General features: G+C 45.7%; 1 protein-coding gene across 6 annotated transcripts in view; it reads right to left on the minus strand.

The window, feature by feature from the left end:
- Nucleotides 1-12,505, minus strand: part of ABCC5 (ATP binding cassette subfamily C member 5) — an 88,045-nt gene that overhangs the window by 22,545 nt on the left and 52,995 nt on the right. For all 6 annotated transcript variants that reach the window (XM_004745106.3, XM_045088675.1, XM_045088676.1 and 3 more), the window contains 7 exons: nt 9,526-9,628; nt 6,570-6,754; nt 6,035-6,181; nt 5,614-5,743; nt 4,087-4,240; nt 3,873-4,001; nt 488-674 (listed from right to left, as the gene is read on the minus strand). In XM_004745106.3, the coding sequence (XP_004745163.1) occupies nt 488-674; nt 3,873-4,001; nt 4,087-4,240; nt 5,614-5,743; nt 6,035-6,181; nt 6,570-6,754; nt 9,526-9,628 (1,035 nt within the window). The remainder of the gene's footprint in view (nt 1-487; nt 675-3,872; nt 4,002-4,086; nt 4,241-5,613; nt 5,744-6,034; nt 6,182-6,569; nt 6,755-9,525; nt 9,629-12,505) is intronic.

Below are 12,505 nucleotides of genomic sequence, written 5' to 3' on the forward strand. Positions count from 1 at the left end.
TTCAAATACTTAGTGCTCAAGTTCTCAACTGTTTTCTGAGCTATTTAAAGAAATACCCATAAACCATCCTTAGCAGCCAGGTCTACATACGTAACAGTTTTGGGAAAATCTGGGGCCTGAAAATAAAATGCATTTAAGAAGCATAATGAGAACACAGTATTTCTAAGAAGACAAGGAAGAGGCCAGAGATGAGAGGGTGGTGAACACAGAAACCTGTAATTAAAAAACCATTTTCAAAATTGTGTTTATTTCTAAATAAATGGCACCTATTTCTTAAACATGTGTAACCGACTTAAATCCCTTTGTTCCTATATACCACTCATACCTCTCTCCCATCTTCCCCGCCCCGGCCAAGTCCAGGCTGTCACTAAGAAGGCAGGTGGGCAGAAGCTCTAGGAGTCTCAAAGGCTAAGGCAGAACCCCCTACCATGCCTCTCCTAGGCCAGCACAGGACTCCAGTGAGCATAAGTTCCACCCCGAGACTGACCTGGACGGCATAGGAGATGGCAAGACCAGAGTAGGCGGGGGGAATCTGCCCATGCATAAGAACGATCATCAGCCCGGTGGTGGTGATCAGGGCAATGCTGATCAGGTCCAGCCGCACAGCCAGCCACCGCATTGCACACGTGAACAGGAAAAAAGGACCTTGGTTGTTATCCAGGAGCTCCTGGTACCTGTGAGGGCGACAGAACACCTGACAGGGAAACAAAGTACCACAGCACCCTGAGAGCGGGTGACGTCACAGCTCTGGTGGGAATTACGGACGGAGGGACAACCTGTGAGTACTTCCTGTCTGTCATTAGGAGGAGGATACGGAAATCAAAGGATTACAGAGTATTCCAGGCTCCGAACACAGGAACGACTTGGGGTTTTCTAGTTTTTTTTTTTTTTTTAAAGATTTTATTTATTTATTTGACAGAGAGAAATCACAAGTAGTCGGAGAGGCAGGCAGAGAGAGAGAGAGGAGGAAGCAGGCTCCCCGCTGAGCAGAGAGCCTGATGTGGGACTCGATCCCAGGACCCTGAGATCATGACCTGAGCCGAAGGCAGTGGCCTAACCCACTGAGCCACCCAGGCGCCCCGGGGTTTTCTAGTTTTACCCCTTCAAAGAAACATGTTCCAAGATGTTAGGGAAAAACATGTTAATGACAGAATAAATGCACAGGGAAAGGAGACCAAATAAGAGGCTGGCTAAGCTTTAGAAAAATGTCTTAGGTCAGGGGTTCCTTCCTCAAGGAGACAGGCTACACAGGCAAACTGCAGAAATGCCCTCAGACCTGGAAGATAAACTTGAAGACTGAAAATGGCAAAGTGGAAAACGTCTGCTGATGCACTGTTGTTGGGCAAAACGGTACTTGTTTCCAAGGCTGTGGAGCACAGAACCACAGCAAAAAGACCTGGATAGCCTCTGCCACTGAAGGAGGGAGACACGACTGTCACCAGGGGTCCTAGAGAGTGGATCAGACCCCATCCAAAGGCCTGGGTGTCACATACACATATAGTTAGAACCCCAGAGCAGGAAGTCCTGCCAGGCAAATGCATTTTGTTTAAAAACAAAAAACAAAAAACAAAAAACCTCTCTTCCTCTTTATATAAGATATTTGGAGAAAATTTAGGAAATGCAGTAAAGAAAATATAGTATTCTCACCACTCAGGGTTAACAGTCTGCCACATCTTCTCCCAGCATTTTTTCCAATACACTTAAATATATGTGTGTGTGTACATACACATGCATGGAGTCTATTTTACTGTTCTTCTCTTAAAGCGAGGATTATTTTTCTGAGTCATTTAACCTGAACTTTTTAATTTAAATTTGATTATTAATATAAATGCATTAGTTTCAGAGGCAGAGTTCAGTGATTCATCAGTTACGTATAACATCCAGTGCTCATTACATCATATGCCTTCCTTAACTTAACGCCCATCACCCTGTTACCCCAACCCCTCCCCTCAGTTTGTCTCCTATGGTTGAGAGTCTTTCATGGTGGGGCGCCTGGGTGGCTCAGAGGGTTAAGCCTCTGCCTTCAGCTCAGGTCATGGTCTCAAGGTCCTGGGATGGAGCCCCGTATCAGGCTCTCTGCTCAGCTAGGAGCCTACTTCCCCCCGCCCCCCACCTGCCTCTCTGCCTACTTATGATCTCTCTGGGTGTGTTAAATAAAAATCTTAAAAAAAAAAAACATCTCTCATGGTTTGTCTCCCTCTCTGATTTCACCTTGTTTTATTTTTTCCGCTCTTCCCCTATATGCATCTGTCTTATTTCTTAAATTCCACATACAAGTGAAATATAATTGTCTTTCTCTGACTGATTTATTTCATTTAGCATAATACCCTCTAGTTCCATCCATGTCGTTGCAAATGGCAAGATTTCTTTTCCTTTTTTGATGGCTGAGTAATATTCCATTGTATATGTATATATATACCACATCTTCTTGATCCATTCATCTCTCAATAGACATCTGGGCTCTTTCCATAGTTTGGCTATTGTGGACAGTGCTGCTATAAACATTGGGGTGCAGGTGCCCCTTCAGAATACTATATTTGTATCTTTGGGGTAAATACCCAGTAAAGAAATTGCTGAGTCATACGGTAACTCTATTTTCAACTTTTGAGGCTTTTTTTGGGGGGGAAGGGGAGATTAAGAGAGCAAGTTGGGGTTGGGGAGGAGGGACAGAGGGAGAGGGAGAGAGAATCCCAACCAGGCTCTAGGCCCAGCAAAGAGCCAGACGTGGGACTTGGTCTCAAGATTATGACCTCAGCCAAAATCAAGAGTCAGACACTCAACCGACTGAGCTACCCAGGCACCCCTAAACTAAACTTTCTATTCTAGATTTTCTTTTTAAAATTAATTACTTAATTTTTGGAACAGACATGAATTAGCTTTTGGAATAGATAATATATACATAGGATAGAATATCTATATGGCATAAAAAGTTTTACCAAGAGAAGTCAGTTTCCATCCTGCCCATGGAGCTATTCAGTTCCCCTCTCCAGCGGCAACTAGTACTTCCTGCATATCCTTTCAGACATGTTCTAAATGTTATAGGTACAAACACATACGTAAAAGGGAATATACCACATATGGTATGTGTGTGGTATGGTAAAGTGTGATGACATAAACACACTTTGTACCTTGCTCTTTCACAAATGTATTTTAGAGATCGTTCCTTATCAGTACCTATAGAACTGTCCCATTCTTTTTTAAGATCTACCTATTTGAGAGAGAAAGTGTGCGCACGAGTGATGGGTCGGGGCAGTGAGAGGGAGAGAATCTCCAGCAGATTCCCCATTGAGCAGAGCCCAATCAATGCAGGGCTCGATCTCACAACCCTGAGATTTTGACCCGAGCCGAAATCAAGAGTCAGATGCTTAACCCACTGAGCCACCCAGCCAGGCCCATCTCATTCTTTTAAAGGTCCACGTAATATTCTATATGGGTGGACCAGAGCTTATATACCCAGCTCTCTCTGGAAGGACATTTAAGTTAGTTCCAATCTTGTTAATACAAATCTCCATAATGACTATGTACATAAATGTCTCAACTAAATAATATTCAGGAGCTAAAATATCAGTCTAATGTCAATGACCATCACTGTTCCAAAAAAAAAAAAAGAAAGAAAAGAAAAGAAAACCTCCTTCAAACATGCCATTTGGAGCCCAAAGCCACTAGACTCCAAACCTATGTTTTTGTCTTCTCATTTGCTTAGAAAGGAGTTCCAGCAAGTGAGTGAATTTTAGCTAGAGACTATTGTACCAATAATACTCTCAGTAATGAGCTTTACAATCTCCAACTCTGGCCTTATAGGGCCTCTTAGACTTATTCAATGCTGGGATGCTGACTCCCCTTTGCACCCTCCGGCCGCCATCAGCACTTACCTGTGCAGAAATTCCTGCCCTTTGTTGTAGGCATGGATGGTGGCAAGGCCCTGTATGCTGGATGTGATGTGGGAGAGGAAGGGGGACTGTGTGATATTGTCTAGACGTTTCAGCTCTCGAATCAGGACCCTAGAGAGAGAATGAGTTCTGAGTCACAGCGGTAGACAGACAACCCTGGCTTCATCCCTGGAAGACATGAACATCTCTTGTTTACCTGGAAACAATGTGCAGAACTGAGAAGAGGATAAAGAGGGGCCCCACCGCCACCAGGAACCACGGGAAAACCCCAGCGATCATTCCAACACAGAAGAACACAAGGATGACATTCTGGATGAACATCTCGGCCTGGAACGGCAGGCGTACATCGACTGGGGAGACAACAAGGGAACAAATGTCAGACAGCTGGGATCTACACACAGGAAAAATGAGACTGCAGTTTTTAAAAAACACAAAGAGGATCCACAAACTATCTGAACTGTATGTGTTGTCTTTCAAAGCAGAGAAAAATCTGGTTGATCTAATTCTTCTTGTCCCAAGGAAATCTAAATGATCTTTCTCCCCAGGCCCTCTCCTGGGTTAGTAGGAGGCAACCCAACCCCTTTAAACGATTTTCTCTTTAAAAGTAATATATGTTTGTTGTAAAATATTTGGAAAATAAATATGCAAGAAGGAAACACAATTTTTAGTCTTATCAATACCAATAAACTGCTGTAACACTTGAGAAAGTTTTTACTATGGAAAAATTTAAGCATACACAAAAATCAAAAGAAGAGCGTAGAACCTTCAAAAGTTACGAACATTTTCTTCATTTCCTCTGGACTATCTCCTCACTCCCCACCTCCCCCTGCCTTTTTTTTTTTTTTTTTTGGCTGAAGTATCTTCATGAAAATCTCAGACATGTCCTTAGTACCGATTTTTTTCTTTCCACCTTTTCTCCATTTATTTGAGTGCCTGTGTGTGTGTACACATTAGTTCTGTAGATCAGTGATGGTTCTGATCCCTTGTTACCTCCGGCCACAGCTTTACACTGGCTTTATCAGCATCTAAACAAATGCCCCTGGAGGCAGCCCACGGGTGATAGCTAAAAGCATTACCTTGAGGCTGAAAAGATCTGGGCTCAGTTCCCAGTTTTGTTATCTAATAGCTGTGTACTTTTGGGCAGGTTATTTAATCTTTCTGGACATAAACTTTCCCCTGTATTCAGTGGGTCAATCAATACCCATCCCACAGGGCTCTGGTGAGGATGAGGATAATGTATCTAGAACCTCTGGCATACGGCTGGTTACACAGGAAGCCTACGGTAAATGTCAGGGGCCATCACTATTATTCTGGGCTATGAGAGGGAGCTGAGTTCTGGTGCTGGCACAGCCCATGCGGCACCCAGAAAACCTGCCAGAGGTTGTAAGTGTCCAGGAACCAACGTGCTACCCCCAAAGTAAACATGTTTTGGAATCTCAGATCCTCCCATACAAAGTATTTATGCCAACTCCAGCCTCGACTTGTTTTCGGCTTAAGTGAGGTCAGATGAGAACTTAGATGACAGGTGAAAATCAAGTGGGTCCTTAGCCCAAGTACAAGCTGCAACCTGGAGAAAAGTCTAAAACTAAACTGGTCCTGGTGTGGCCCCCAGCAGAACGTAAGGATGGACAGATGGGCATGCCTGGAGGGTCATCTAGAAAGCTGCAGAGCACAGGGAGCTACAGCTTGTGGCCCAGCACACAAATGAAGCCATGAGAAATACCTTCATCCATGTCTTTGGAAAACCTGTTGAGAATCCTCCCCGTGGGGGTGGTGTCAAAAAATTTCATAGGGCTTCGAAGGATCCTTCGGAAAAGTTCGTCATGTAGCCGGGAGGAGGCTCGCAGTGTGCCCTGAGGAGTAGAGGACAAAGTGATCAGGGCCCAGTGACCCAGGGACTCTCCAGACTCAGCTCCTGTCTATCCAGGTCACAGCTCCAGGGGACATGCCCTTGCAAAGCTGGAGAAGGGCAAATGGTCACAGAAGCAAGAGGTGGGGACTCAGAAGAGGCTGAGGCTAAAGGGATACAGGTCACTTCAGCTAGGGCTGCCCTGCTTCAGAGGGGCTTCCCTGCTCTGAATTAATCTGAGAGAAGCTGACCACAGTCACTAGGGAGAGTAGACAGAGAAGCCACCGCTGCATACCTTGACGAAGACAACTCCTCGAATGGCTTTCAGGATCAGCATGACGACCATGGAGAGGGCATAGATGCTGGCATAGTACTGCATGCGAGGGTTGTCCTTCATGCTGCCGCTCACAGATGTCTTGTTCCCATGTGTCACTGTGGTGTTCTGTTTGGAGGCAAGGCTCTGTGAGGCAGGACTCCTAAGGACAGCCAAGAACTCCTTCTCAGGGTCATTCTCAGCTCCAAGGAGGGGCAGGATAATGGCAGTGGGGCCTGGCTGTGGTGAATGCAAGGCAGGCTTTGCCCCTCCACTTCTCTTTTTTCTAGTGGAGGAGGGCAGATGGCCTGCAGGTGTCCTGCTGCTAACGTGAATTGGTCAGGGATCAACTATCCTGTGAGGCCACATGAGGGGCTCATTTTTTCATCCTGGGTAATCCTCACTCATGAGTTCTTTCCAGCCAAAATTAGAGCAGTTTCCCCAAGAAGAGGCAGAGAATACAAAGGAACAGCCACATCCCGAGACATATAATTTTCCTATTAACAAGGAACCTTACCCCACTTCCTTGTTTGATCCAGTAACTCAACCACCAATTGCTGAAGGCGGTGCTGCCCACATTCAGCATGAAAAGGGATATGATGACCAGGAAAGCCAAGGGGCCCCCCGCGGCCTGGATATAGACACCATACACTGACCAGGGCACTGAACCCTGCCCCTTCTCTTCCAGTTGCACCAGCTGCCCTAGGTAAGGAAAAAACAAAACAGAAACATGAACTCAGCAGGAAAGAGCTACTTTTCCAAAACTAAGTCACCTACAGAAGCGCAAAATCAAAGAAAACCTATAGTTTCACATGGGTCTATATTAGAATTCTTTTATCCTTGCTAGAATATTCTTCCACTGAACATTTACTAAGCACCACTATGCCCTGGGCCCAGGATGAGGCCCTGAAGCAGCAGCAAAGACCGTTAAGACCATGTCCCTGCCCTTAAGGTCTGGTGGAGTGTCCTTCCGCAGTCCGGCAGGACACACAGATAAAACAAACACATAATGGCAAAAAAACAAAAAAACAAAACAAAAAAAAACACATAATGGCAATAAAATATGCTAAAATGCAATGCTGGAGATGTATGCAAGACAGCATGGGAACACCCAGTAGTACCTAACCTCTTGGGGGAGCAGTTTCAGAAAAACTTTCTGCTCTCTCTATGGTCTCAAAAGGTATGCCAGCTCTGACCCGGTGGGGAAAAGGTGGGCACTGCCCCAGAAGTGGGAAAACAGCCAGCCAATTCAGCAAGGCCGGACCAGTAGTAAGTGCACCTAACAGGCGGCAGGAGACACGGTTGACTACAGAGGCTGTGGTCAGAGGACAACGGCATCTAAACTTCATCCTTCAGACAAGAACTTCTTAGGAGAATGGACTACGCGTGTGCGAAGGTTTGAATCCCAGACTACAGATCTCTGGATGGTCGGAGAAGTCTCGTCCACGCGTCCCAGTGCCCCGTACACTAATGGCATTTTCTACATGTGCGCTATTAGGACCAAGATGAGGAAACGCTGCTGTGAAATGGGAGGCCCTGAAAGACTTCCCATGGGAAAGTGAGTTGGTGGGTCTCCCGTTTTTAACTAGACCTCTCAGCTGTCTGCATGGGGGACAGATTTAAAAAGATGCATCTCTAACACTCTAGCTGCACGATGGTGGGGCTAGAACCAGGGTCGTGGCCCTGGGGTTGGAGGTTTGGAGGTAAATTCAGGCCATCGTGACTGGCTGAAGAGGAGAGAGAGGCTCAAATGGGTACCTCCCGAGAGCTCCCTGGGTTGGGGGGGGTAGTCAGGTGACTTAGGCTGATGGACTAACAGAGAAACAGCCCTCCAAAAAGCCAGAGTCTCTGTATCACGGGCAATGTCCAATTATCTTGGAACAAGCTTCACGTGCCTGGAGGACATGAAGACTTTTGAGTATCCAGGTCAGGGGCTCTGTGGATGAGAACAAACGTTCCCTCAGGGTTCTACTACTGATGCCAGGGACTTAGATGACTCAGCCTTCTGGGCTGTTTTGCCAGTGTACAGGTATCTCAAATCACACCCAATTCAGAATCTCCTGCCGGGTTTATGGAAAGGAAGGGGAGTGGCGGAAAGGAAGGAGAGAAGCGGCTAAATCAGGAGGGTCAACTGCTCCCACCAAACATTTGTGTGGTTTCAAGAATAGGAACTGAAGATAGGCCCTGGGCCAAAGTCCGGATTCCTAATGTGAGGTGACCTCACAAAAGAGTTTCACCACAGGGCTGTGCTCTTTGTTCTTTCCCTCCAGGAAACTGATAAGTGCAGCCGAAAATTCACAAAGGTGAAAATGCCTGAGGCATTATAAATAGTTTTCCTAAGTCTCAATATTTGCTTTAGTTGATAAGATAAAGGATTTAAGAAACCTGGAGCCAGACCTCTGGCCAGTGAAAGCCAAGCAGTAAAAAGCTGTGCTGTAAGCTGAAGCCTCATCAGAAAAAGCCAGGAGGGTATCATTCTAACAGGGGAGCTACTGAAGATGGAGGCACTGCTGGTGCCGGAACATCTCTGCCTGGACTGGCACTGACTTTTATTTTATTTTTAAGATTTTAATTTTTTTATTTACTTTTATTTTGTAAAGATTTTATTTATTTATTTGACAGAGAGAGATCACAAGTAGGCGGGGGGTGGGAAGCAGGTTCCCTGCTGAACAGAGAGCCCAATGCGGGGCTCCATCCCAGGTCCCTGAGACCATGACCAGAGCCAAAGGCAGAGGCTTAACCCACTGAGCCACCCAGGTGCTTCAAGATTTTTATTTTTAAATGATCTCTACACCTGACATGGGGCTTGAACTCACAAGGGTCGCTTGCTCTAGTGACTAAACCAGCCATAGACTGGCACTGACTTTTGTTTTTTAAGATTTTATTTATTTATTTGAGAGAGAGAGCATGGGGGGGCAGAGGGGGGCAGGGGGGGGCGAGGGGGATGGAGGGCAGAGGGAGTGGCAGTAGCAAACTCCCCACTGAGCAGGAAGCCTGATTCGGGGCTTGATTCCAGGACTCCGGGATCATGACCTAAGCCAAAGGCATGATGTTTAAACAGCAGAGGTGAGGGGCACTCCCCACCCTGCCCATGCTTGCTCTCTCTCTCTGAAATAAAATCTTTTAAAAAAAAAAATAAATAAAGAGCACAGGTGAATCACAGGAGGATGGGTGTACCTCTAACCATCATGCCATTTCTCCTTACTCAAGATGACTCAGCTATGATCACAGACACAACCCACAGTGCATAGAGAAGGCAAAATATTAAATAAAGGTCATTCTTAACTGCTTTGGTCTGTTTAAGCAAACAGAAGGGGCCTCATGATCTCCCATTATACAATAATTTATTATTCCAGAAACACAAGGCCAGAGGCTCCACAACACACAATACTGTCAAACATTATGAATTACCACATGGCATACTTTCCGATAAACTTTAATGACAAATCTAAAATCTCATAAAAGGTCATTACCTTCCTCTGGCTTCACTGCTTTCTCCTTCTTTACTGATCCTGTTTTAGGACCTTTGTCTTGTGATTTCTTCTGTGAACCACTGGTTTCTTTTTTCGAATTAATCTAATATTAAAAAAAAAAGTGTCACTGGTTACAATATGGCCATTCAGACCAAGGTCCACAGGACATACTGGAGAGTCATCTTCAAGATGCTGCTATTCTTTTTTTTTTTAAAGATTTTATTTATTTATTTGACAGAGAGAAATCACAAGTAGGCAGAGAGGCAGGCAGAGAGAGAGAGAGGGGGAAGCAGGCTCCCTGCCAAGCAGAGAGCCCGATGCGGGACTCGATCCCAGGACCCTGAGATCATGACCTGAGCCGAAGGCAGCGGCTTAACCCACTGAGCCACCCAGGCGCCCAAGATGCTGCTATTCTTGAGAAGAGATACACCCAACCTCTTAAAAGGGCCACTTTCTTGTGCTTCCTCAAGTCCTTCGGTCCTTGAGAGGTGGGTTCCGATCCTGTTATTTCATCGACATTGCTCTTCCCAATGCTCTCCTCCCCTCCCAACTTGCCCAAAGTATTAGGGCTGGGGTCATTTCCTTTCCTCTCATCTCTGATCTCCACATCACTAAATCTAATCATACATCTGACCATTTCCCACTGCTACCACAGGATACACTGAAACTCAGCCTGGTTTTGCAAAACCTCCACATTTTGGCCCTAGCCTACCTCCATAATTTCCTCTCCTATTCCCGTGGCTTCTACTCTCCAGCCACACTGAATTTCACACCATTCCTCACACCACACTGCCACTCCCCACTTCTGGGCCTCTGTCCACCCTGGTTCTTCACTTGGAATGCCCCTCCCCTCACCCTAACTCAGTTACAGTTGTTTCCCATTCAGAGGGAGTCAAATCTTAAATCCTTCCTGAGGCAACTTAGACTCCTGTAGGATGAATTCACAGCTTCTCCTGTTCTCCCAGGCACTGGGTTTGGACTCTGTGATAGCATGTTGCTGCAAACGTGAGCTGGTGTTACGGTTCCCTGTAAGAGCGTAAGAGCACCAGTCTTCCCTAGGAGACCACGAGCCCCTCAAGGATGAGATGACATCTGACTCATGGTGGTAACCAATACCAGCTCTAGCACCAAGCACTGCCCACAATAGGGCATAAAGGGACTTCATAAACATTCACCAGATTGAACCTGAGATAATTGAGACTACATGCTCCCATTCTCAAGTTCTTATTTTTATATAAAAAATTCCCTTAATATAGTTCACATTTATTTCTTAAAAGATTTTACTTTTAAGTAGTCTTTACACCCAATGTGGGGCTCAAACCTATAACCCCAAGGTGCCTGGGTAGCATAGTCGACTGAGCATCTGACTCTTGGTTTCCACTTAGGTCATGATCTCAGGGTCATGGGATCGAACCCCGAGTTGGGCTCTGTGCTCAGTGGGGACTCTGCTTGGGATTCTCTCTCCCTTTCCCTCTGCACTCTTTCTCTCTCAAATAAATAAATCTTTTAAAAAACAAAACAAGCCTACAACCTTGAGATCAACAGTCCCGTGCTCTACTGACTAAGTCAGTCAGGCATCCTGAGCTTGCTACATTTAATTCTATGTCCTTGTCAGCTTGCTCTTCAACTAGGCTTTTTAAACTGACAGTGGAAAAAAAAAAAACCCAGAAAACAATGTAAAATTTAAAGTCATGACAGAACACAAGATGGGGATCTAAGTTTTGTATTCACTGTTGTGTGTGAAAAAATGCACTAAAGAGAAAATGATCATTTGCTGACCACTTACTAAGGTAAGATTATATATTATTTCATTTAACTATGCAACAACTCTAAGAAGCAGGTGTCATCCCCATTTTTTTTTTTAAAGGATTTTATTTATTTATTTGAGAGAGAGAATGAGAGCCAGTGAGCACGAGAGGGGTATGTTCAGAGAGAGAAGGAGACCACCCGCTCAGCAGGGAGTCCAATGCAGGACTTGATCCCGGCACTCCAGGATCATGACCTGAGCTGAAGGCAGATGCTTAACCGACTGAGCCACCCAAGCGCCCTGCCACCCCCATTTTTTAAGATAAAAAAACCGAAGCTCGGGAAAGTTAAGTGACGTTCCTAAGGCAGCGTGCTCTCTCTGCTGCAGTCCACTGACTCTCAATGTTCTTTTGCTCCTCAGACATTTCCTAATTTAACTTCTCTCCCTCTCATTTCCCCCCTCCACGTCTCCAGTGAGGAGGAAAACTTCTGAAGAGTCCAAAGCACCCCGAGGGTCAGAGCGAGAGATCATGAAATCCACATGTGGATTCGGGCATCTCTGTGGACATTGCCAGTGACTCTCTGGAATGCTCGTTATTCCCGGAGGCCTAAACACACTGGTCACAAGTCATACTATTTGTGAGAGGTCCCAGTAACTCTGCTTTGATCCTGTGCAGACATCAAATGACCTGGTAGCTAAGAAGTAGCCTTTAGCCCGGCTGAGTGCATGAGTGTGCCCCTACAATACCAGGGGACCACAGAATAAGGAACTCAAAATGAGAGCAGGGTGACAAGAAGGAAAAACAACCTCTTTGGCTAGCTCTGTCTAAACAACCCCTGTTTTGGCCTAACTGAAGCCCAGAGGAAAGCCATGGAAAGCCGCCATCTTTCTGTGTTGCGCCACAGGAGGGAGGATGGTGAGGTTGAGGAGCACAGTGACGTGAAACCGCCCTTGACTGTGAGGCTTCTGATCTTCCACTGCCTCAGCTATACAAGTGGGGGATAATCCTACTTTGCAACAGAGCTCCATTAAGATGACTACATGGGATGACACCTATGACGTGTCCAAGCCAGTAACTGGGACACAGTAGATGTCAGCTAATGAGGGCCAAAGTAGGCAGCCAAGGCATCAGGGATCATTTCCAAATGTACGCAATATTTCTCTCCCCACCATTCCTTTCACTTGTTTATTTAAAAAGGAGCTTCCTAATTTTCATTCAGGAATGACAGTTTA

The sequence above is a fragment of the Mustela putorius genome, unplaced genomic scaffold (assembly GCF_011764305.1).
Source record: "Mustela putorius furo isolate JIRA1106 unplaced genomic scaffold, ASM1176430v1.1 tig00003834_pilon_pilon_pilon, whole genome shotgun sequence".
Lineage (NCBI taxonomy): Eukaryota > Metazoa > Chordata > Mammalia > Carnivora > Mustelidae > Mustela > Mustela putorius.